The sequence below is a fragment of the Bos mutus genome, chromosome 17 (genome assembly GCF_027580195.1).
Source record: "Bos mutus isolate GX-2022 chromosome 17, NWIPB_WYAK_1.1, whole genome shotgun sequence".
Lineage (NCBI taxonomy): Eukaryota > Metazoa > Chordata > Mammalia > Artiodactyla > Bovidae > Bos > Bos mutus.
The window spans coordinates 57,919,192-57,946,251 of NC_091633.1; the positions used below are offsets into that span (position 1 = coordinate 57,919,192).

General features: G+C 35.7%; 1 protein-coding gene across 1 annotated transcript in view; it reads left to right on the top strand.

Annotated features, from left to right (window-relative positions):
• Positions 1-19,471, top strand: part of USP38 (ubiquitin specific peptidase 38) — a 34,984-nt gene extending 15,513 nt beyond the window's left edge. The window contains exons 5-10 of the mRNA XM_005903137.2: positions 287-445; positions 2,291-2,484; positions 5,337-5,430; positions 8,083-8,189; positions 9,359-10,715; positions 15,452-19,471. Coding sequence (XP_005903199.2) covers positions 287-445; positions 2,291-2,484; positions 5,337-5,430; positions 8,083-8,189; positions 9,359-10,715; positions 15,452-15,613 — 2,073 coding nt within the window. The 3' untranslated portion in view covers positions 15,614-19,471. The remainder of the gene's footprint in view (positions 1-286; positions 446-2,290; positions 2,485-5,336; positions 5,431-8,082; positions 8,190-9,358; positions 10,716-15,451) is intronic.
• The last annotated feature ends 7,589 nt before the right edge of the window (positions 19,472-27,060 follow it).

Here is a 27,060-nt window from a genome sequence, read left to right on the forward strand (position 1 = left end):
TACCTTGGTATTCTAGAAATGTTTAACTTCATAACGTTTTTAGAAAAAGGCAGTGACCAAACATACAGAAGAGCATTTGCTAATCATGTAACACTTGCGTTCTATTTGTACTGGTGTGGGTTGCCACTTCCTTCTCCAGGGGATCTTTCCCAAACCTGGGTCTCCTGCATTGCAGGCTGGTTCTTTACAGACTGAGCCACCAGGGAAACCCGATTCCATTTGTAGGCTAGGGAATTTGTTGCCAGTTTGTGCAAATTGAAGAATGTTTGTCTTTTTCTCTGTTCAGATTGTTCCTCATGTGGTTAATCTGGTTCATTCCTTCAAAAGTGATGGCCTGCCTTCCAGTACAGCCTTCCTAGTGCAGTTAACAGAACTGATTCACTGTATGATGTATCACTACTCTGGATTTCCAGATCTCTACGAACCCATCCTGGAGGCAATAAAGGTATGATGGCAGTTGCACCAGTGTCTGTGGAGCTGCAGCCTATGATGTGATAGATGAACGCGATGAAACATTCCTATAACCAGCTATTCAATTTTCTTTTTTATGGAAATGTGCGTTTTGTTTGAAAAATGCAACTGGAACCGTGGTTCAATAATTCTTAGTGATGTCTTTCTTATGTGCTATTACTCTCCAAATTAATAATCATATTTCTTCAGTTCTACAGTGCCAACAATGATAAGGCATATCTTTAAATTCGTAACAGCTTTGGAGGAAATTTGTTTTAAAAAATGATATATTAAGCTGATATGTACATAAGTTGCTTCCCAATATCAGAAATGTCAAAATATGTAAGATACATCTTAGATTCAAAGGAAGGCATTGTAATTACAGTATTTGACCTCTGTTTCTTCTCTGATTTTTATTTCATTTTTGCTATGGATTGTTCATGAATGTTCATATATCTTAGAATCTTTACTTGAATTATTTGTGAACTCACTGTTTTTCAACTGTGTGTGGATACTGGATCTGAAAAGCATTGATTCTGTTTGTCTTGAAAAATGGGTCACAGATAGCACACTTTCCTCTTAGTAAATGTATTGCTTAATCAGGGAACAGCAAAATAATTGGAGAACTTCCTTCAGCTAGATGTGTTCAGAAGTCATTAGAAATCAGTTCTATTGATAATGTTCCTTTTTGAGATCTGAAATAAAGTATAAGGTCTCATTATCTTTACTTCTGTATCTGAAATGAATACAAAGCATATTCTTTCTACTGTAGAGTTTCTAGTTAGACTTAGAATGAGTTTGGATGAGGCCAAAACACAAAACTGTTCAGCAAAGAAGGTATACTACTGGTATGACCCTTGGACACTTCAGAAGTAACTGTCTTTATTTATAAAAGATTTTTGTCATGGATTTGATAGCAATATTAACCTCTTCCTGCAATGTTGCTGTGTCCATAGATGAAAGCTACTGCTGTTGTAAAATGTCATTCTTCACCACTAAAAGCTGAAAATTCTGATAACTGAAGTAGGCTCAGTTTGCACAGATCTCCCTGTTAAACTATGGGAAGCATTTTCTATTAGATGTCAACAATAACAATAAAATCAAAAGATTAAAATTCCTCCAGAAAGTATTTTCTGAGGTTTAAGTACTTTAGGTGGTAACAGCAGTCCAAAAAAGCCTTCAAGATTTTGCCCCAGCTTTCCTTAGTCTCCAGTACTCCACTCATGCTTGAAAACCACTGACACGGAACATTTTCTCTCATATGTCACAAAGCGGGGAAGAAACTGTACCTTGTAATAATTTTCTCTATGGTTAAACATGAGATGGAGTTTTGTGTTTTAAAGTCAGAGGTCATTGTGCTTAGATACTTCCATTTTTCATCCTCTGACTACTTTGAGATTTCATTTCTAAGGGTTAACACTGGGTAAATATTAGTAGTGAATGATAAAGAGATATTTCTTATTTTACTATGAACTCTGAAAGCAAATTGTGTGCTACGTCCTCATTCTACAGACTTTGAATAGCACTGCCGCATATTCTCTGATGGCAGAGGTTTATTTTGAAAATATTTTGCTGGCAAATAGGAAGTAGAAATAGTTCAAATGTGACTTGAGTTCCTATTTCTTGAGTATTCCTCAGCTTGATAAACTCTAGGAGATATTTATTCATTTTTGGAGATCATTATTTTTGCCATGTACTGTGATTTTTCTTGACTATCAGTGATGTCAAAACTAAATGGGAAAAGAGAAAGATTAAATGTCAGTGGAAGAATCTTCTTTATGGTGTTAATAACAAAAAATAGTTTATATTTTATACTACTTTTCCTCTTTATGATCTACAGGATTTCCCTAAGCCCAGTGAAGAGAAGATTAAATTGATTCTCAATCAAAGTGCCTGGACTTCTCAATCCAATTCTTTGGCATCTTGCTTGTCTAGACTTTCTGGAAAATCTGAAACTGGGAAAACTGGTCTTATTAATCTAGGGAATACATGTTATATGAACAGTGTTATACAAGCATTGTTTATGGCCACAGAGTAAGTTTAAATTTGAACTTTTAAAAAATTTTTCATTTTAACTGTAGAAATTGATGCATGCTGATGAAATATAAGATGGTGAGATTGTCTTCAAATTATTTCTTATATATGGCAGAACAAATATTAATATTTTCATATAATTGCCTTATTCAGAAATGAAATTGCTTTTAGTGCCTGGACCTATTAAAATGCTAATTTATATAAATTATACTTCATGTCTATATTATTTATTTCATTTAGAGTCTTTCAATTGCTCTGACTTGATATTTATTAATATATCAGAGGAAGTGATTGAACTTATTTCACAGAATTTAAGGGTCCTCAAGTATTAATTTGTTATTATCCTGTAAGACTGATTTTTTTTTTTTTAACCTGTATATCTTCTGAAGTGGTCATATTTAGTTTTTTCTGCTTGTAGGTATTTTGCTGTTTGTTTCTCAGATCAATAACTTCTTCACTGCCCTTAAAGAAATTCAAGCTGTGCTTCCCATCCCAAGTTGATAGATACTGAACAGATGTATAACAGACATGTTCCTTTGTCGTCTTACAGATTTACTTTCAAATACATTTTCTTTCGCAGCCAAGCAAATAGGAAATCAGTGGCTGTTAGCTATGTGAATGCAATCTGTAAAGGAACAAAATAGTGAACTTTTCCTGAAGGCAAAAACCTGGTTGAATTTTTCTCTTCTATACCAATAGGATATTCATGGAACTTGACCAAAGATGTTTACAAATTGAATTTTAGGCCTTTGTAAGTTTTTATGCCTTCCTAGAGGTATCACAGGAAAAGGAGAAGGAAATGAACCTTTCCCACTCCAGTACTCTTGCCTGGAAAATCCCATAGATGAAGGAGCCTGGTGCTGCAGTCCCTGGGGTCACTGCGAGTCGGACACGACTGAGTGGCTTTGCTTTCACTTTTCACTTTCATCATTGGAGAAGGAAATGGCAAACCACTCCAGTGTTCTTGCCTGGAGAATCTCAGGGACAGAGGAGCCTGGTGGGCTTCTGTCTATGGGGTTGCACAGAGTCGGACACGACTGACGCGACTTAGCAGCAGCAGCAGCAGAGGTATCACACCTGGAGCAGGGTTTGGCAGCCCACTTCAGTATTATTGCCTGGAGAATCCCATAGACAGAGGAGCCTGGAGGGCTGCGGTGTGGGATTGCAAAGAGTCGGACATGACTGAGCGATTGATCACAGAGGAATCATAAACTAAAAGCTGAAGAGTTTAGCTTTATTTTCTTTCCTGGCCTCAATATATACAATCAAAACTAAGGTGTTTTCATTTGGTCTAGTGGTTCGTTTGTTTTTAGGAATTTTTTCTTGTGTTCTAAGAAAATATTTATTCATAGACACAACTGATACTAGGCATAAAACCAAAATAATCCATGTCTTACCACCAGAGGTCATCTAATCCAGCCATCTCATTTTACAAATGATAGAGAAAGCAAAAACTCAAAGCAGTTATAACTGACAGCTACAATTAAAAGAGCACATCTTATTTTATAGCAGCCAATACTATCTCAGAATAGGCAGACAGCATATTTTATTTCTTTGGTAATATGTAAATTCTTAAATAAATCTAGGAGTACATAAAATAAAAATCAGACATTCCCATAGGTTTCTGTTAATAGTTTTGCTTGCATTGTTCCAGACCTATTTTTTGTATAGTGATAAGATTTATCTAGTATAAAACAAATGCGTTGGTTTTTAAAAATATGTTTACAAAGAATCTTGTTTATTCTTTTCCAGCCACTTATTTTTTTTCTTTTGATGATTTTATATTGGAAATAGTCCCATGTTAGTGTAATGACAGAGCTATGTCATTCTGAGTAAATAGATGTGCCATAGTTAATTTAATCATCTTCCTAATGATGAATATTAGGTTGTGTTGCTTATAATTAACATATGCCTATGATATAGAGGCTATTCTTTGAATAGGGTGTGCCATATTGGTCTCCAGAAAGGTTATAGCATTTGAACTTGCATACTAATACATGATTGTACCTATGACCCCATACCTTTAGCAGTACTTGATAAAATCAGTATTAAAAAATCTTTCCAATCTGGACGACAGTGTCTTTGTGCATCTTGGCTGACCTTTACAGTTTTTTGTCCTCTCTAGTATCTTTGTTCACTTGTGTCTCTTTTCTGAATGACCTTTTCTTTCCGTTGCACACCTTTCTGTTGGGTCCTTTTCTTTTTCCTACTGATTTATCCTGGATGTATATGTGCTTTCTTCCCATCAGAATGATACATTTATCAAGTGTTTTGTTTGCAATTTTTTATTTTATGTAGACAGATCTGCTATTTATCATTTATAGGTTCTGAATTCTAGGACACCTTCCCCTCCAAAATCCCTTTACCCCCTTTTCTTCTGTTAAATACTTCAGTATTTTCATATTTTATATTTAGCTCATTACTTCTCTGTGGCATCTGTAATGATATGAAATCTTGTTTAATTCCATTTTTTTCCCAAAAGGATACCAAATTGTTCTATACTGTTTTTTGAAGTTTCTTCTTTTCCCATTCAGCACTAGTACTACATTCTTTAAAACTCTTAACTTTATCATAGTTTTGATGACAGGACATTTTTTTATATTTCATGAGTTGAAAGAATTTAAAAGTTGTTTACTCAAGTTATTAGTTAATAGCTTCATCTCTTTCTATTTGCACCATTTTCTTTCTTCTTCACTACATTGTAGGCAGTGACTTTGCTAGGTAAAGGGCCTTCAGGTAAGTGAAATTTTACTTTAAGGATAATAACTTGAACTAACTTCCCTTTAGCTTTTAAAAAGTGCATCATGTGTACACATGTAGACAAAAAATCATTATATGTTACTATCTTTCAGTTTCAGGAGACAAGTATTATCTTTAAATCTAAATGGGTGCAATTCATTAATGAAAAAATTACAGCATCTTTTTGCCTTTTTGGCTCATACACAGGTGAGTGTAAGTGTGTATAGTATGTATATGTTAACTGAATTGATAATCTTCTTTAAACTTCACATTATATCAAATTTGATGAACCTTTTTAACTGAAGAAATAATATATCTCTCTCCCAGCACAACAGATCTGCATAGAAATCTAAAGAGATACTGCCTAAAATCAGGATATGCCCTAAGTTCTTACTTCTCCCTTCTACTTTCCATTCTTGTAGATGAATATTTTACTGACCCATTATTCTAATTATTATAGGTAAAATTTGATTTCCTATCAAAAATTAGCTCGTTCATGAAGAAATATTTTAAAATGCATCTTTAATTTAAGTTTATAGATATTAATTTGGTAGATTTTCATAGTAATGAACAATTTAACATGAATAATTAAAATAATTTTGTGGCATCTTGGCTTTTTTTCCCTCCCGTTTCTAATGTATATATCCTTTCATTATGACTAAACTTTTGAACTTAATGGATAAACTGTTTATCTGTTAAAAGTTATGGAGCTTAAAATTTTGTGATCTTTTATGTCCACAAATTAATCCAAGGAAATAAGTTTATGCTAACAGCAAGAACGTCATGTAAATAGCCATTTATTGAGAGATAAAATATGAAGTCTGATAAGCATTCAGAAAGGAATCCTTATGCTCAAGGAACTTGTACTTTTAAGTTTTGAGTAATACCTATGAATAATACAAATCGTTTATAAATAATATTTTCTGGTTTTACTGTTTTCATTTCACAGAGGTCTAAAGGAATAGGTAGTTACAGCCAGAAGAGAAGATAGATTTAGAATTGATGGAATTGAGTTGTTAGGAATGCTTTGTTTCCTATCTACAAGCTGAGAAATATCTCAAGTATAACTTCTTAAATGGAAGGAATCAAGATTGACATGAGTGATGGCCTGAAATACTCAGAGGATCATTTTACTGTTCTCTACCTGGAGGAAATATGTTCACAAATTTAACACCTCAGGACCAAAGGAGATGAAATCTCCTCCCTGCAACTTCCAAACATTGTTTTCTTGTAAATGGATGTATGTACTTGCTGTATTTACTGTATGTTATATAGAGTTTGCCCTTGAACATCACAGTCGAACTGCAAAGGTTCACTTACACATGGATTTTTTTCAATAAATATGTACTACAGTACTACATAATCCATGTCTGAGTCCACAGATACAGAACCACAGATATGGTGGGCCTATTGTAAAGTTATACACAAGTTTTTGACTAAGCAGAGGGTCAGCACCCCTAACCCCATGTTGTTCAATGGTCAGCTATATAACATGTATGCATATGGTAGGTGTGTGTGTATCTATGTGTACATGTGTAGAAATAAATACATTATATATACTATATTAACTTAAGTCAGAGCTATTAGGAAAAAGCCTTAGGAGTCTTCCATATTCCCAACAAAAAAACAATTAACAAGAGAACCTAATTAAACTTCTGCCATAGTTGAGACCCTGTCTGACAAGTAGATTAGGTAGGTAGATTTACCCTATATGATTTAAAAGGCTTTTATTCTCATAATTAATAAAGCTATTATGTATTGAGCATTTAAATTAGTCACTTTCACTTTTCACTTTCATGCATTGGAGAAGGCAATGGCAACCCACTCCAGTGTTCTTGCCTGGAGAATCCCAGGGACGGGGGAGCCTGGTGGGCTGCCATCTATGGGGTCACACAGAATCGGACACAACTGAAGCGACTTAGCAGCAGCAGCAGCTCCTGTGCTAGGTGGTTTACATATATTATCTCTTAATCCTCAAAATCAATCTGTGAGGTAATAAGGTAGTGTCCCCATTTTACAGGTAAAGAAACAGGGCTTACATGACCTGCTTTCATGGCCATGCAAACAAGTGGCAAGACTGGAATATGAATCAAATGATTTCTGAAACCCATTGCAAACAATCCACCAAATTCCTTTTCTTCAAAATGCCATAAACACACCTATTTTGATAGAAATGTTTTCCTTAACTGAGAACCCTGTCATATATACCACAAATACTCAAATTCTAAATTTTCAAGTTATAATCACAACTTTGTAGATGTCTTTTTCAGTTCTTTTTTTGTTGTGGCAAAATCTAGGATTTCAGCCTACCTTGCTCTAAAGTCCACAAGCAATCACTTCACTAAACTGCTCCTATGCTAAAACAAATAAAGTTAGGAAAGTTCCTGACCAGTGTGTTTATATTCCATACATTTATGACATGTGTTCCCAGTCAAAGAAATTTTCACCTAAAATCAGTATGCATGGCTCTTTAGAGTATGTCCCTTATTAATCCAAAATATATATCCACTAACTTTTTTTTTTCAGATATTTTTTTAAATTGTGGATTCAAGCACATCAGAGAGATAAGGGCAGAAGCACTGTATTAAGTTAAAGAGACTTGGGGTCTGATAAAAATCCCCTCTGCTACTAGTTGAGCTATATGACCTTGGGCACATCACATACTTTCTCTAGATCTTATTTCTGATCTGCAGAATGAGAAGTTATGACTGAAAGTTACCTAAATGTATTTGTTTGGTCTTTTGTAGTAAAGGTTAAGCCCATGTAATTGTAGTAATCTTTATTAAACATTATATATTAAGATTTAGGTATTTAGCTCATGATGTGAGAATCACTTCTTTGTGTTTTCTCGATCAACAGAGAGAAGCATATGCACCTCGGATATTCTTTGAGGCTTCCAGACCTCCATGGTTTACCCCCAGATCACAACAAGACTGTTCTGAATACCTCAGGTTTCTACTAGACAGGTAAAAAGTATTTCTAGAGCTGTGATTTGAATTAGTTCTTTCTTAACAGATTATTTCTACCGAATATTGTTTTTACCTTTAAAGACATTATTTCTAATGTTAAACTCTAAAATGCCTTGCATTTATTGTATTTTTTTAGGTGTTTTTAATTTAGTTTCTTTTTTAAATTTTCTTACTTTAGCTGTTCTCAAAGTGTAGTACAAGAACCCCTAGGGGTTCCCAAAACACTTTCAGGGGTCTTTCCCTTTCTGACTGCATATCTGTGTATCTGTAGTTAAGGCCAGATTTTCTTCATATGCCTCATCCAAAACAACAGAGCACAATAGACTGAATGCAGAGCAGATACAAGGATCCAGCCTGCCTTCTGTTTAGCCAGATGCTTGAAATATTTGCAAAATGAGCCATTCTTCTCACTAAATTTTTTTGGGTTTAGAAAATATAACTGTTTTTCATTTAAAAATGTTATTTATATTAGCATGTAATGAGTTTATTATTTATTATTATGTAGCACTTTATTACTTTTATTCTCAGTTTTTGAATACAGTAAATATTGATAGATACAACCACATACATGATAGCTCTCAGGTTCCTCGGTTATTTTTAAGAGTATAAAGGCATTCTGAGATAACAAAATTTAATAACTTCACCTTTAGACCAACTGATAATTAGGTGGGTTTGATAAATTTTATTGTCTTCTTCCCCCTTAGGTAATAAAACCTATTGTTTCCTGGTCTTTGCCTCCTTTCTGGAATGTAAATGACTAGTAAAGTTAGTTGAACCCAACATGTGCAACATGTTCTTCCCATTCAACAAGGATACGTTGAGTAGTTTCTTTGTGCCAGGCTTTCTATGAGATGCCAGGCAGACAAAGATCTATAAGGCAGTTAGTGGGTATATACGGTATAAGTGCTATAAAATAGCAGTATGACCAAAGTGTAGTGAGAATATAGGTCAGGAACAATCCCTGAGTTATCTTCTGATCTACATTCTCGAACTGTTTGATAAAGGGTTATCTGGTTTAAAGGAGGAGAAACTTTATTTTTTAAATAAGCATTATATTTGATAAGAATAATTTGGCTATTTATATAAGCCAAGCCACTCATATTTTTGAGTAGAACTGACATTTAAATGTAAGCCAAGTAGCTATATAATGATATACTCTCCTGCAGGCTCCATGAAGAAGAAAAGATCTTGAAAGTTCAGTCCTCACACAAGTCTTCTGAAAGTCCAGGATGCAGTGAAACTTCTTTACAGGAGGTAGCCAATAAAGCAGCTGTCCTAACAGAGACCCATTGCACAAGTGACGGTGAGAAGACGCTAATTGAAAAAATGTTTGGAGGAAAACTGCGAACTCATATTTGTTGTCTGAACTGCAGGAGTACCTCACAGAAAGTGGAAGCCTTTACAGATCTTTCACTGGCCTTTTGTCCTTCCTCTTCCGTGGAAAACTTGTCTTTTCAAGATCCAGCATCATCACCCAGTACACAAGATGATGGCCTAACACAGGCCAGCGGGCCTGGTCCTTCAAAAGAACCAGGAGTCTGTAACGCGTCAGCAGTTGCCATTGCCTGCGACTCAGTTATGAATGAAAGAATGGTTGACAGTCCTGATGAGTTCTGCTGTACTGAGGACACTTCTGTCCCTAATGACTCTAGCAAGATGCTTGTTAATAAAGATGTACCTCAGAAACCAGGAGGTGAAACCACACCTTCAGTGACTGACTTATTAAATTATTTTTTGGCTCCAGAGATTCTTACTGGTGACAACCAGTATTATTGTGAAAACTGTGCCTCTCTGCAGAATGCCGAGAAAACTATGCAAATCACAGAGGAACCTGAATACCTTATCCTTACTCTCTTAAGATTTTCATATGATCAGAAGTATCATGTGAGAAGAAAAATACTAGACAATGTGTCACTGCCACTGGTTTTGGAGTTGCCAGTTAAAAGAACTCCTTTCTCTTCATTGTCAGAAAGTTGGTCTCTAGATGTTGACTTCACTGACATTAGTGAGAATCTAGCTAAAAAGTTAAAGCCTTCTGGGACTGAAGAAGCTTGCTCCCCAAAATTGGTGCCCTATCTCTTGAGTTCTGTGGTCGTTCACTCTGGTGTGTCCTCAGAAAGTGGGCATTACTATTCTTATGCCAGAAACGTCACAGGAACAGAGTCCTCCTGCCAGATGTGCCCCCAGCCTGAAACTCTGGCGTTTTCCTCCTCCCGGAATCACTTACTAGGGAGAGAGAGTCCCACTGTAGTGATTGAACAGGACTTGGAAAATAAGGACATGTCAAAAGAATGGTTTTTATTTAATGACAGCCGAGTGACGTTTACTTCATTTCAGTCAGTCCAGAAAATTACGAGTAGGTTTCCCAAGGATACAGCTTATGTACTTTTGTATAAGAGACAGAACAGTACTAATGGTTTAAATGGTAATAATTCAACCACTGGACTCTGGGTAAATGGAGACCCACCTCTACAGAAAGAACTAATGGATGCTATAACAAAAGACAATAAACTATATTTACAGGTAAGTTGGAAATATAGTCATCATTTGTGGAATATATTTAAACAGTTGATAAATGGTTGAATGCTTGCCTTAATTTTGAAATCCACCTTTACACTTCCTAGGAATTTACAAAGTGGTGATTTTGAAATTTGAATCTGGGTTCATATGAAATGGGTTCAACCTTTATAACTAAATTTTCTTACTTGCTAATATTATGAATTAGTTATGGAGAGTCACAATTAGATGCAGTATAGAAGCCCTTCTTTGTTTTCAATTAGAAAAGATCTGATCATTATAAAATCATGCCATTCAGAAATTTAATGTTTAATAAATTTAATAAGAATAAAGTCAGAAGTTTAATAAAATGGAAATGTTTTCCTCTTCCTTTTAGTTCCACCTGCCAGGGGAAACAACTGCTAAATTTGTATTTATTTCTTCTTGACCTTTGTACAAATATTTTAAGAACTATTTATTGACAAGTGGTTAAAAGGAGACTAAAAGGTAGAATATGTACACAACAGATGTTTGTATTCTTTAAGGACCTGATAGGTAGAATCAAGGCAATAATACAACAGTAAAGAAAACTATGGAATAAGGATTTCATATGAGCTGAATTTACTTATAAATATACTTTTCACAAAGATTTTTCTTACTTTAAACTTAATATAGACCTTGCTGAAAGTATTTTTCTCTGAAACCTGCCAGCTTGCTATCAACATAAAAGACCAACAGTAAATAGGAGTTAAAACTGTAGGTGTATTACAAACACACCAAATGATTTTATGAGTTTAAATATGTAAGTTTCTAAAAATTTTGTGTTACAGACTCTTAAAAGATTCAGAATAAGAGAAAAAACAGTACTGATTTTGGGGAAAGTTTACTGTATTATGAAATATTCAAATAATGATACATGATACATTTTTAAAGGAGTATGGCAGTGTTCCAGCATTACACAGAAACAATACATTTTGCAGGAAAAAAAAATAAGAAACTCAGAATATTCCTTATTCACTACCAGAAAGGCTTATGATCAAGGTAATAGAATATATTCAACCATGTACTTCTTGCTAGATATCAAATAAGCCATTAGATAGGAATCATCAGGATTCTTGAACATTGGAAAGATGGAGTGAGGGTAAGAAGGTAAGGTTGAAACAGAATTTCTACAATATAAAATATGAAAATAAGGCCCAGTGCAATCTTGACTTTTGAAATATATAAAAACTACTCTCATTTCTATAATTGGAATGCCAAAAACTTACCCCATTACATCCTATTTTACAGTGTTTGTGATGAGCCATTCTTTTCATTATTACTTTATTATCCGTATGCCATTATAAAGAAAAACCATTATGTACTTTGTGAATTCAGTTTCTCGTGCTGTGCAGTTGTTCTAAATTCCATTTTTGTCTCAGATTGTCCAGTTGTCTAATGCAAAAAAGTTATCACTTCATTTTACATTAAAGTTATTACCTGTTTTAAGATATTATTTATTTACCTGTATTAAGACTCTTAGGCTGTTAAAGCTTCATATTAAAGTGCCTTTTTGAACCAAATTACAATAACAAATACCCAACTAGAAATTAATTAGAAACTTAAATATATTTAGACTTTATATTATTTAATTTCAAATACAGTACTATAATGGATAGGTTTTGAATGGTGATGTTTCTCATACTGTAACCAAGTCATTCTGGTGTTTTAAGTTTGCGTTAGGAGCTGTAGTGCTGCTTCTGTTGTGAACGTGTCTTCATAATTGCCTGGCAGTGACAATATGTGGTGAGATTTTATATATAGCAGTTTTCAGCTGTCATTCTTTAGTTTTGAACACGTGGAACATATATGTGTATATTTTTCCTCTCATTTCCAGTGCTGTTTTTACATTCACTCTTGAGTTATAGTTAAAAGTGTGTGCCCATTTCATAGTAAAAATGCTTTGTAATAGATTGCTATGTTTGGGATACAGCTTTGGCTTTAAGAAATGGCATTCTGCCTAATTATAAAATAGTTGTAAAAAACTTACCAAATCTTAGTAAAAGTAAGGCTATGGAGTTAAGTCACAGCTAGATTTACAAGTGTTAGAAAGATTCTTGCTCTTTATAGTATGGGAAGCACTAGTGGTTTTGAAAAACCTAGGCAAAAGAATTCTACCACACAAACTATTTTCTACTCTGTATCATAACCTGACACGCAGGAAAGCAGTGCAAACTGTAGATCTTGAAGTATATCTGAGAAAGGGCTTGTTCCTCATATCCTTCTACCCCCAACTTCCATTAGGAGTATCTCCATTCTTTTAGCAACTGGACTACAAACATCATGCTTTCTGTTAGGATCCAGTGTGAGAAAGGATGTGTGAATGGTATCACCTAACCCCATCTGTTCCACCCTAACTGCAGACAATCCTCCCCTTTCTTGTTCAGTTTCTTTTCTTTCTTTGGAGGAGGTGGGAGTTTGTCTGAATATCTTTCTTCATCATACATAAGAGTATATATTGTATCTCATGCATAAGAGTATATATTGTATCTGTGTAGTTTAAAACAAACAAAAAAGCTGGATCAATTTTATGCTTACAGATTTACTTAAATGAGAGATCTAAATACACTGAAAGGTTTTTGTCCCAAAGCAACAGTAGCTCCTTTTTGTTACTTGACCAATAGTCCACTATTGAAATAAGAATTAATTTTAATACTTTATATAAATTGGGTAAAATTACTTATAAATTTGTGAATTTACCTAATATTCTCATCTATATTCAAAGAAATAAAATTAAATGTTTCCCCTACTTTTATCCATAGTTGAAGCTTATCTTCTGAAAACAGAATATCATATGCTTTCCTCCATCAGCCATGTAATTATATAAATAACTACAAAAGTAAAAATGAAATCTTACTTCCTTGAGAAGCCCTATATCTTAAAGTATAATATAATATAGGTTTCAGATGTCTCAGAAGCAATGGGGTTACTCAGTTTTGTATTGTGTAGGTTCTTCAACATAGTTTCTGGTGGGAAATCACTGTTTAAGAGAGTCTAGGCAAGATCTTCTTGAATAGAACTTCTTGAACTCTGCCTTGCATATTTACTCAGTTTATTTATTTCATTAGGGACCATGATCTGTATCCTAAACCAAATATTGTTTCTTAGATACAGAGCCATATTTTCATTGCTTGTTTAGATAGCTTAATATATTATAGAGCCAGAATGGAGTATTTCTGTTTTTATTTTTGTGTCTATTTCTGATATCTGTATGGCAGCTTTTATTTTTTTATCTGTCAAACATATGTAATCTTACTCTAACTTTACAAATTGAAGAATAAATTAATATAATCCCTGAGAAATATCGTGTGGTTAGACATGATACAGAGGAGCCAACAGTTATAAATGTTGTAACTGATAGAGTTAATGGAAGAATTGTTTCTGAGAAATATCCTGTAAATTAAGTTTTAAAAGCCTTTCTAAGGGCCTATCAGAGACTGGTTAATTAAGCCATTCTGCTATAAGGATTTCTTATCTATGATCACATTCAGCCATAAAATATGTGGTTGTTGATCATTTTGTGTATTGGGAATCGCACAGCAGTCATGTATGCTTACTGAGAAACCAGGGTGTCCATAATATAGAGAGATGTCAAGGTATGCCTGAGGTTTTTCCTCCATGATAAAACTCAGGGCATCTCATGAAGAGGGTAGAATAGTCAACTAAGAAAATTTAGCTAGAAATTGAACATTACATTGCCAGGCGGAGCAAACTAATTGGACTTGTAGTTGAAAAGCTGGAAATAGTACAGTTTTTAATATTAATGTTGATGGCACTGTGAGAGTCCTTCAGGATGAGTATACCTAATCATTTAAGGGTTATGCTGTTACCAGTGGCTTTTACACCTTGTTGACACTAATGACCTCATTTGACAGTTGCGGACTCTTTCCCAGAAAATGGACCTATGCCAGAATATTTTGCCTATTCTTCCTTGGAGTTTGTGTCAGTTTTAGAATCCAGTTCAACACCTTGCCAAATGAATTTGCAATTTACAAATAAATGTTTATTCATATTTCTTCCTTTCATGGCTGAGTACCTAACAGTGTTCTAGTTTGAGATCATGAATATTTACTGAGCACTTAATATGTGTCTGGCACAGAGATGAATATGAGTCCTTATAAAAGTTCTAATAATCTGGTAGGGGATGGTTTTAAGTAATACTGTAAGAAGACAGGCTCCATTTTCTTTAGCAGTGTTTTTGAGATCTGTTATTTACTGAGAAATATTCTGAGGAAAGGGCAGGAAAACATTGAGCCCTCTTTCATTATTTATACCTTTTACTGTAATCACCCACTTCCAAAACAGCCCCACTTGACGGAAAGTAGATAATCCATTGTCATAACCTTTGAATTTTGTGTTCTGTGTATTAGGAAAGAAATCCATTCTTGTATTTGTTGATGAGCTTTGCAAGAACTGTGATGTTTCTGTAGAGAAATCTGAAGACTGTGGGGCTTCAGTTAAAGTGGGGTATTGACAGAGGATGGCCTTTAGGATCTATCATTCTCTAAAATTACACCAGGATTTTGCTCTCTCTCTTGTTTGCTCCATCTGTGATTATGTACTTTAGTACGATTTGATAAGGATTAGTGTAATCAGTATTTTTAAAGTTACTGAGATTTGAAGGATACTTAAGGATTAAAGCAACTGAAAAATATTTTTATAGATGATATACCCATCCACGGTAGTTAGAGTTTTAATGTCATAAAAACTATTTTAAATTTCAGGAACAAGAGTTGAATGCTCGAGCCCGGGCCCTACAAGCTGCATCTGCATCCTGTTCTTTTCGGCCCAATGGATTTGATGACAACGATCCACCTGGAAGCTGTGGACCAACTGGTGGTGGGGGTGGAGGCGGATTTAATACAGTTGGAAGACTCGTATTTTGATGCTGAGAGAGTCCAAAATGCACTGGTCACAAAACATCCAATACCATGACTGTTAAAATGTCAGACTGTAACAAATATCATATCTATCTTTTATTTTTCTTTTCATTAGACCCTTATACTTTAAGAAAACACACTCAGTGCTTGTTTTATTTTCTTGACAATACATTTATTAACAAAATGCATCATGGGAAAAAAAAATCTACCTCTTAAAACTCCATTTGCTTTTATGGTTAGACATGCTTGACCAAAAATTTTCAGAGGAAAATATGTACCTGGTCCCTAATGAAGCTGCATTAAATTTAGTTAGAGGCATTTAAATGGTCCTTGCTCAGTTTTACTGAACAGAACATAGATTTCACTTAGCATCCTTTATAAAAGAATTGTGTGTTGGAGGTGAAGGAAATATTGTTTAAAAAGAAAGCAAATATTTTATTCCCTTTGTAGTTACCCCATTATTAAATTCAAGTCTTTGAGAATACTAGCGATGATACAGTCTCTTATGAAGGCAATAACATAAACTTTATCAAGCTGTAGTACTTTTCAGGTTTGTTCAGTGCTGTCTTCAGCATCACTGTCTCTGCATTTCGAGTAAAAATGTTTTAAAAAAGGATTATTTATACATATGTGCTGAATTTGATCTTAAGAAAGGTGCATGATCCTGTAGGAGTCACATTTTTACCTTAAGAATTGCTAACTTTGTAGTATTTCTAATTGAGGATTTTAAAAATTCTATTTCAGGGAGTATATCTTCTGTGTGTTTTGAAGGAGGTGAGTTCTGTATGTGCCTTGCAGTACTGTAATTCAAAAATAAGAATCTTTGGCTGCAGAAAAGGTTTTCTAAAATGAAATGTTAGGAAGTAATTTTTTGTGCTAACATTAAAATTATAACTTTTGAAAGGTATTAGATTTTCCTGAAGTAAAATCTGATGGTTCTAAATCAAAAAGTGTGGTAGTTTGTTTTTAACTCTTAAGAATTCAGAGGAAATGAACTAGATCGAGTAAAAAAATTTTTTTTGATTTTTTTACTTAATCCTCAGAATATTAAACATTGATCATATATTTTCAGAGTTGTACATTTGGGCTTTTTTTTTTTTTTTTGAGTCATGTGTTTTGCACAGTTATTTCTGTTTCACAGTTTCAGATAAAATGTCAAAATGTCAGCCCCTACCTTCCCACATTTTCTTTGCCAGGAAACTGGAAACAAGTCACTTCTTCTAGGTCTTGATTATACAGTATTCAGGAATTATCCCAGTTGTCTCCATTCCTAAAAGTTTTAACTTACCCATCATGTACATAGCTCCGAAGATTGGTCATATATTTATTTTTAAAACATTTCACGGAAAGAATGTTCTTTGTTGATTTGGGATTTATCTTTTTCCCAAGCTTTTAATGTCAGTGGTTAAAAACAGATATCCTCATCTTCATTCTACTACTTCCCATTCCTAACCTGTTTCTGGTCATCAGGAAGATTAGAAAAACTGATTGGATTAGTTAAAAACTGGAAGTTCTTTACAGAATTGAGATTTCTCTTCCCTACAAATCACTGAAACCAGAAGGAATTTTATCAAGTTTCTTTCCTATGGACTTCCTGTTGTTCTAATAGTGAATGTCTAAGTTATGTGTTCAGTTATCCACTGGCTAGAAAATGATTTATAGTCAGACTGTATCAATCGGCATCTATTGAAACTGGTAAAGTCATTTAATACTTGGTGGGTTGATATTGGATTCAACTGCTTCTACTAGGAACTTGCATAAAGACAATTAAACCTACATAAAGTTTTATCTTTGAATAGCAAGCCATTCAAGGATTTTTATGTTTCAAGGTAATTGAATATTCAGAATGATAACAAAGATGAAATTCTAGTTATGTAATATACTGAGCATGGGGACTTCCTTGGTAGTCTAGTGACTCTGTGCTTCCAATTCAGGGGCATGGGTTTGATCCCTGGTTAGGGAATTAGAATCCTAGGTGCTGTGTGGTGTGGCACAAGAAAAAAAAAAACATACTACTGAGCATATTTAGATTAACTTCATACCACTACCAAAAACTGGAAGTTAAAGATTTCCTTTTAAAATTACAACTATAGTAATAGTTATTTGGAAGCAACCTAAATGTCCATCAACAGATGAATGAATAAAAGAAAATGTGGTTATTTATATACAGTGGAATATTACTCAGCCATAGGAAAGAAATACTGCCATTTGGAGCAACGTGGATAGACCTAGAGTTTATCATACTAAGTGAAATAAGCCAGAGAAAGACAAATATCATGTGATGTAACTTATATGTGGAATCTAAAAAAATATATGCAAATGAACTTATTTATAAAACAGAAAGAAACTCACAGGCATAGAAAACAAGCTTATGGTAAACAGTAGAACAGTGAGGGATAAATTAGGAGTTTGGGAGTAACATACACACACTACTGTGTGTGTAAAATAGATAATCAACAGGGACGTACTGTACAGCATAAAGAACTGTACTCAGTATTTTATAATAACATATTGGAAAAGAATCTGAAGAGATTATGTGTATATGTATACCTACACACACACACATATCTAACTAGTTAACTATAAGTGGATCACTTTGCTGTAATCTAAAGCACTGTAAATCAACTATACTTCAATTTAAAAAATAAATTTAAAAACAAAAAAGATAATAACCGCCCCCCCAAAAAAAACCCAATGAATCTTAAAAAAGAAGTCTAATAAAAGAAAAAAGAAGTCTAAAAGGCTCTTCTATGTGTGTGTGTGTATATATATATGCATTTACCAAACTGTCATATCATCATAATGTTAGCCTTATTTTTTGTTTTACTGATTTTCTTATAGAGTCCTTTTTGGAAGTGAATGAAACTCAAAATGAATGAAAGATTTTTAAAAAACAAGGATTCAAAGTAAACAGTTCTTTAAAAATAAAACTCATAAAAACCTCAGGTTTTCTGTGTAAAAGGAAATTCTGTTATATAAATAGTTTTAAAGAAATGAAATAAAGATTTTATTCAACAAATCAACTATCTGGGTTTTACAAAATCAAAAGGATTTGTTATGTAAAACCTTTAGCCCCAGTGTTACATAACCAGTGTGGATTTAACTTTAAAAATAGACTCTAAGAAGTCAGCCAAGTGTGTAGCCAACTCTCATCACCAGTGTCAGTTATGGCCTCCAGTTGTTTTTCTCTTAATAAATCTCATGTCTTCAAGTTTTGCTTTGTGTGCTAGACACACACACACCTTGATTTCAGAGAGATGAAAAGGTTAGCCTTCCCTGGGTAGATCAGTGGCTTTCAACCATGCAAAATGTTAGAATCACTTGGAAAGTTTTTAAAAAATATTACCAAGCCTGGCCCTGCCCCAGACCTATTAAATTACATGGCGACTGGGTATCAGTATTTTTTGAAGTTCCTCACGTGATTTAAATGTACAGCCTTTGCTGAGAACTTCTGGGCTAGAAAAGGAATTGTTTTCTCTGGGACTTTTATCCAAGGATAGTAACATGTAGAGTGATTAAGAAAGATTAAAACTATAGTAATATTAATTATTTGGAAGCAGCCTAAGCGTCAACCAGATAAAAAGATGATGTGGTGGATACTGATAGATGTTTATGTCTTTTGAACTTACACCAGCCCTGTAAGTGAGTTCTTACCTTTGCCCTCCCTTACTCTTACATGGATAAAGAAAGTAAAGACTCAGATTAAGGAACTTGCTCAAAGCTATGCAGCTAAAAAATCAGAAATTGAGATTTTTCAAAGTCATAACTGAGATTTTAATCCATGTCTTCAGAACTCCAAAGTCAGTGCTCCAAAAGAGGGACGGTAACAAGTAGAAGAAAAACATGAGCAAAAGAATGAAGCAAATTACATATGAATAAAGGTTTGCAGTGAACTATGAAATCGAATTTCTATAATCTGTATCGTTTATTCTTTTGCACTCCAAACACCATTAAAAAAAAAAAAAAAAAGTGAGACCCACTCTTGAAACCTGTAGGTAGTAATCCCAACAGTTGAGAAATATGGTTCTGAGCGAACTCATGTGCTACCCCTGTTTAACTACACTTATTTTACTAGCCTTGTCTCTTCCAGTCTTCCCTTTCTGTCCTCCCATGTCATTTAGACTGTGCGTCAAACCCTGGTCTCCTGCATTTCAGGCAGATTCTTGACCATCTGAGCCATCAGGGAAGCCCAGTTCTTACTCAGACATCATATACTTGCCATCTCTAGGCTTTTCCACATGCAAGTAACAGTAAGCACATCATTCCCCTGACCCCACTTTCCCTCCCTGCTTTCATTTGACTAATTCCTGCTCATCTGTCAATATGCTCAAGTCTTCTCATACCAACCTCCCTAACTGACTAGTCTCCCGTTTTATCCTGGTTGTCTTGTGCTTCTCATTGAAAATACCATAGCTTAGTAATGGAGTAAATTAGAGTTAAAGACTGATCCTTCAAAGCAGACGTCCCCAACCTCCGGGATCTAATACCCGATGATCTGAGGTGGAGCTGATGTAATAATGATGGAAATCAGTGAACAATAAATGTACTTGAATCATCCCTAAACCATCCCCCCATCCCTGGTCTGTGGAAAACTTGTCTTCCACAAAACCAGTCCCTGGTGCCAAAAGTTTGGGGACTGCTGCTTTACAACAACAAAGATTCAAAGCAGGTCTTAACACAAGCAGGCTGTTTTAGTTAGCATAAAATTCACCTTAACTCGTGTATAAGCCAGAAAGACTTCTCTGTATCTCAATATGTGAAATTTTCTTGTATCATTTCCCTGTTACAATCATAAGATGTCCTTTCCAGTCTCCTATTCTTGCTGTGAAAGACCCTGCACCCCAGTAAGTCATGTTACAGGAGCATATAACTGTAGTCCAGGTACAAACAATTCCCCAAAGACCCTATTTTTCTGTAAGTCAATAGGTTGATGTTTATATTTAACTCTTAATAAACACTTAAATTTTGGGGGAAAAAAAAAAAGCAGACCTTGAAAGGATCAAACTCACGTGTAAGTAACTACACGCAGAACAAAGTCCAGCACTCTTTAAAGGAACACAACAAGCCGAGCATTTAAGAAAGTAAAATTCACAATGTTGAGGATCTGATAAAAAATTATCAGTCATTCAAAGAAAACTATGGCTTATACCCAAAAAAAAAACCCAAAAAACCAATCAATAGAAACAGGCTCAAATTATGGAAAGGAAGGAACTGACAAACGTGAACCTTAAAAGAATGTGAAGAAAAATGAACAAAATGAATAAAGAAATGGAAAATCCAAGAAGCTCAACAAACCCTCAGCAGAATAAATATAAAAGAAGCTACACCCAATCACATAATAATCAAGTTTCTTAACAATGATAAAGAGAAACTCTTAAAAGCAGCTGGAGAAAGAGAACACGTTACATATAGAATCGAGTTTAGCACATATACAGCCCTCAAGCCGTATCTATTCTGCCTCATGGATTTTCATAAATAAAATCCTGTTGGAATACTGACACACCTATTTGTTTACCCATCATCATAGTGGTTTTTATGCGACAGTGGCAGAACTGAGTAGTTGTGACACAGACTATTTAGCAGTGAATGACAAAAAATATTTACTAAAGTACTTTACAGAAAAAGTTTGTGACCCCCAACATAGAAAAACAGAAGGAAGACCGCAGTCATCTCACTAGAAAATATGCAAGCCGAAAGGCAGTGGAATGACATCCAAAAAGTGCAGAAGAAAAAACTACCTAGTGAATATTTGCTGTGGCTTCCCTCGTGGCTCAGTCGGTAAAGAGTCTGCAGTGTGGGAGGCCTGGGTTAAATCCCTGGGTCAGTAAGATCCCCAGAGAAGGAAATGGCAACCCACTCCAGTATTCTTGCCTGGGAAATCCCATGGACAGAGGAGCCTGGTGGGCTGCAAAGAGCCCATGGGGTCACAGAGTCCGACACAACTGAGTCACTATCACTTCACTTCACCAGTGAAAATGTCATTCAAAACAAAGGTGAGATAGACGTTTTTAGACAGAAGTTGAGAATTCTTGAGTGTTTGCTCTATGTGATATGTTAAAGAAAATTCTTTAGGCTGAAAGAAAATGATACTAGATGGAAAATTGGGTCTACACAAATAAATAGAGGGCTGGAAATAGATTTGGCACAGTTGACTCAATATCCAAGAAAGGAGGGACAGCTTTGGAAAGCTCCAGTCTGACACTGTGCTCTTGAGCAGCAATTTGATTGACCACCTGCTGTATCCACCATGCATCCAGCACACCAGACAGGCAGACGAGACTCCCTTCCAGGAAAAGAAGTGTGAACATGGACTAAAGCAGAGTTTGGCAAACTACAGCCTATGAGCCAGCCACCTGTTTATGTAGAAAATCCAAAATAATGAATGCTTAACTTACCTATAAAATTTAAAAATTAATAAGTGAATTCAGTTAGTCACCTGAATATAAAGCCAATACATCAAATTCAAGTGCATATATAAAGAACAAGTATCAGAATATAGAAATGAATAATGATACATACAATAATATGTTTATATAGTATGTAATATTATATATATAAAATAATATAACAAAAATAATATGAGGCTTCCTTCATAGCTCAGTCAGTAAAGAATCTGCCTGCAATGCAGGAGACCTGGGTTTGATTGCTGGGTTGGGCTGATCCCCTAGAGAAGGAAATGGCAACCCACTCTAGTATTCTCTCCTGGAAAATCCCATGGACTGAGGAGCCTGGCAGGCTACAGACCATGGGATTGCAAGAGTCAGACACAACTTAGCAACTAAACCACCACCACCACATACAATAATATTTTAAAAATCAGTTTTTTTAATATTACACAGAATACTATAAAACATTACCTAAGAAATTAAAGAAGACCTAAACAATTTGGAGAAAGCAATGGCACCCCACTCCAGCACTCTTGCCTAGAAAATCCCATGGATGGAGGAGCCTGGTGGGCTGCAGTCCATGGGGTCGCTAAGAGTTGGACACGACTGAGCGACTTCCTTTTCACTTTTCACTTTCATGCATTGGAGAAGGAAATGGCAACCCACTCCAGTGTTCTTGCCTGAAGAATCCCAGGGACAGAGGAGCCTGGTGGGCTGCTGTCTTTGGGGTCGCACAGAGTCGGACACAACTGAAGCGACTTAGCAGCAGCAGCAAACAATTCATGGCTTGGAAAACTAAAAATTATGAACACCTATTTTCCCCTACACTGACGTATATAAACAGTGCATCCCCAATCTTGGAATTTTTATTTCTGTTAATTGAGAAGCTGATTCTAAAATGGAAATGAAAAAAATACAAAATTTGTCAAGACTCTCTTGGAAATGAATAAAATAAGATGACTTTCTTTATAGAATAACAAAGTTTATTATAAAGCTAATTAAGACATGGGCTTATTAGTCTGTTCAGAAGAGAGACTCAAGAAATAGACCCATATTTATGCACACACAATTTATGACAAAAGGAAGATGATCATGTATCCTAGTTTGCCTGAGGCTGTTCCCAGAATATAGAATTTTTAGGCTGAAACCAAGAAACTCTCAGGAAAACTGGGATAAGCTAGTCACCATAGACAAAGGTGGGCAGGTGCTTTAGAGCAGTGAGGAAAGAATGGGCTTTTCAATAAATTATAGTGGGGCAATTGGATAATCATATAAACTAAAAGAAACAGCCTTTACCTCACACTATGTACAAAAATATATTTCAGATGTATGGTAAATCTAAACAAAAGCAAAATAAAAGTTTTTTTTAATTACTTAGAAAAATATCTTCAAAACCTAAGAATAAGAAAAAGATTTCTTAAATAGGACCCAAAAAGCCCTTGTCATGAAGAAAAGCAATGATAAAATGCATAACATAAAATGAAAAACTTCTGATCCTCAAAGACACCATTCAGGATGAAAAAGCCATGGAGTGGAAAATATTTGCAACTCACAAGTGAATATATAAAATAACTACAAATTAAAAAAAAAAAAAAAAGAAGATGATTCATAGAAAATGGGAAAGAGAGAAGCAGGCACTTCAAAAGAAAACAAGTTTCTAATAAACATACAGAAAGACACCTTATTAATCATCAGAAAATGTAAATGAAAGCACAATGGTACACCATTTATTATTCATAAAATGAATAAACTTTGACAGATTGAAAAATACTGATGAGAATGTAGAATGTAAAATTTCACGCTTAACAGGAGTGTGGATTGATAAAACCATTTCGGAAAACCGGCATTATCTTTGAAAACTGGACCTGTGCATACGGCTACAAAAATGTGTTCACAATACACATTTGCAAAGATCTTATGTGTTATTCAGGACTTCCCCGGTGGCCCAGACGGTAAAGCATCTGTCTACAATGCGGGAGACCCGGGTTCAATCCCTGGGTTGGGAAGATCCTCTGGAGAAGGAAATGGCAATCCACTCCATTACTATTGCCTAGAAAATTCATAACACCATAAAACTTGAAATAATCTAAGTGTTTATGAAGAGTAGAATAGATCAGCTGTGGTATATCATATATTAGATTCCTGTACAGCAGTGAAAATAAATGAACTCCAAGTAACATTACAACATGGATGATTTCCACAAGCATAATTTAAGGAGAGCAAATTATTTCTGTAAAACAGGCAGTCTGTGGATGTAAGAAGTATGGATGTTTCCTACACCACCACCAGCCCCCACCATGTGTGGTCAGTCTTCTGGACTGTAGCCCACCAGTTTCTCCTGTCCATTGCATTTTCCAGGCAAGAATACTGGAGTGGGTAGCAATTCCCTTCTCCAGGGGATCTTCCCAACACAAGAATCAAACCCATGTCTCTGGTTCTCCTGCACTGGCAGGCAGATTCTTTATCACTAGCACCCAATGAACAGAGGAGCCTGGCAGGCTACGGTCCTTGGGGTTTCAAAGAATCAGAGATGACTTAGCAACTAAACGACAAGAGATCTGAGTCAGTCCCATTGTCTCTGCATGGCCAAGCAAACACTTGTATGGCTGTTACGGTGGGAGAAAGGGAGAACTGATCACAGAGAATCATGAATGGGGACTTCCATGGTATAATTCTGTTTTACCTATTACTCATTTATCAGCTTTGTTCACTTTATGATAACATATCTACTGTATACTTATAATTTTGTGCTTTTCTGTATGTCTTTTATCAGTTCAGTCACTCAGTCATGTCCAACTCTTTGCAACCCCATGGACTGCAGCATGCCAGGCCTCCCTGTCTATCGCCAACTCCCAGAGTTTACTCAAACTCGTGTCCACTGAGTCCGTGATTCCATCCAACTATTTCATCCTCTGTCGTCCCCTTCGCCTCCTGCCTTCAATCTTTCCCAGCACCAGGGTCTTTTCAAATGAGTCAGTTCTTTGCATCAGGTGGCCAAACTATTGGAGTTTCAGCTTCAGCATCAGTCCTTCCAGTGAATATTCAGGACTGATTTCCTTTAGGATGGACTGGTTGGATCTCCTTTCAGTCCAAGGGACTCTTAAGAGTCTTCTCCAACACCACAGTTCAAAATCAATTCTTGGGCACTCAGCTTTCTTTATAGTCCAACTCTCACATCCATACAGGACCACTGGAAAAACCTAGCTTTGACTAGATGGACCTTTGTTGGCAAAGTAATGTCTCTGCTTTTTAACATGTTGTCTAAGTTGGTCAAAGCTTTTCTTCCAAGGAGCAAGCATTTTTTAATTTCATGGCTGCAGTCACCGTCTGCAGTGATCTTGGAGCCCAAAAAAATAAAGCTTGTCACTGTTTCCACTGTTTCCCCATCTATTTCCCATGAAGTGATGGGACCAGATGCCATGATCTTCGTTTTCTGAATGTTGAGTTTTAAGCCAACTTTTTCACTCTCCTCTTTCACTTTCATCGAGAGGCTTCTTAGTTCCTCTTCACTTTCTGCCATAAGGGTGATGTCATCTGCATATCTGAGGTTATTGATATTTCTCCTGGCAATCTTGATTCCAGCTTGTGCTTCTTCCAGCCCAGCATTTCTTATGATGTACTCTGCATGTAAGTTAAATAAGCAGGGTGACAATATACAGCCTTGACGTACTCCTTTTCCTATTTGGAACCAGTCTGTTGTTCCATGTCCAGTTCTAACTGTTGCTTCCTGACATGCATACAGGTTTCTCAAGAGGCAGGTCAGGTGGTCTGGTATTCCCATCTGTTTCAGAACTTTCCACAGTTTATTGTGATCCACACAGTCAAAGGCTTTGGCATTGTCAATAAAGCAGCTGCTGCTGCTGCTAAGTCGCTTCAGTCGTGTCCGACTCTGTGCAACCCCAGAGATGGCAGCCCACCAGGCTCCCCCGTCCCTGGGATTCTCCAGGCAAGAACACCGGAGCGTGTTGCCATTTCCTTCTCCGATGCATGAAAGTGAAAAGTGAAAGGGAAGTCGCTCAGTCATGTCCGACTCTTAGCAACCCCACGGACTACAGCCTACTGGGCTCCTCCCTCCATGGGATTTTCCAGGCAAGAGTACTGGAGTGGGGTGCCATTGCCTTCTCCCAATAAAGCAGAAGTAGATGTTTTTCTGGAACTCTCCTGCTTTTTCGATAATCTAGTGGATGTTGGCAATTTGATCTCTGGTTCCTCTGCCTTTTCTAAAACCAGCTTGAACATCAGGAAGTTCACAGTTCATGTACTACTGAAGCCTGGCTTGGAGAATTTTGAGCATTACTTTGCTAGCGTGTGAGATGAGTGCAATTGTGCGGTAGTTTGAACATTCTTTGGCGTTGCCTTTCTTTGGGATTGGAATGAAAACTGACCTTTTCCAGTCCTGTGGCCATTGCTGAGTTTTCCAAATTTGCTGGCATATTGAGTGCAGCACTTTCACAGCATCATCTTTCAGGATTTGAAAGAGCTCAACTGGAATTCCATCACGTCCACTAGGTTTGTTCGTAGTGATGCTTCCTAAGGCCCACTTGACTTCACATTCCAGGATGTCTGGCTCTAAGTGAGTGATCACACCATCATGATTATCTGGGTCGTGAAGATCTTTTTTGTATAGTTCTTCTCTGTATTCTTGCCACCTCTTCTTAGTATCTTCTGCTTATGTTAGGTCCATATCATTTCTGTCCTTTATTGAGCCCATCTTTGCATGAAAGGTTCCTTTGGTATCTCTGATTTTCTTGAAGAGATCTCTAGTCTTTCCCATTCTATTGTTTTCCTCTATTTCTTTGCATTGGCTTTGTCTTTTATACGTCAAAAAAAAAAAAAAGAAAGAAACAAATTCATGTTAACAGTTTTTTGAGACTGATCTAGCAGAGTATAAGATTAAAGGCCAGAAAGCAGTTAAGAAGCTACTGCAAGGGCCCCAATGATGGATGACGGACTTACACTAAGAGACTTGGAGAAAACTGGAGAGGATGAAAATGAAGTGTTTGCATCTAAATTTAGCATCTATTTTCAATTAAATTACAACGTCAGTCCCTCAGGTATACTAACCAC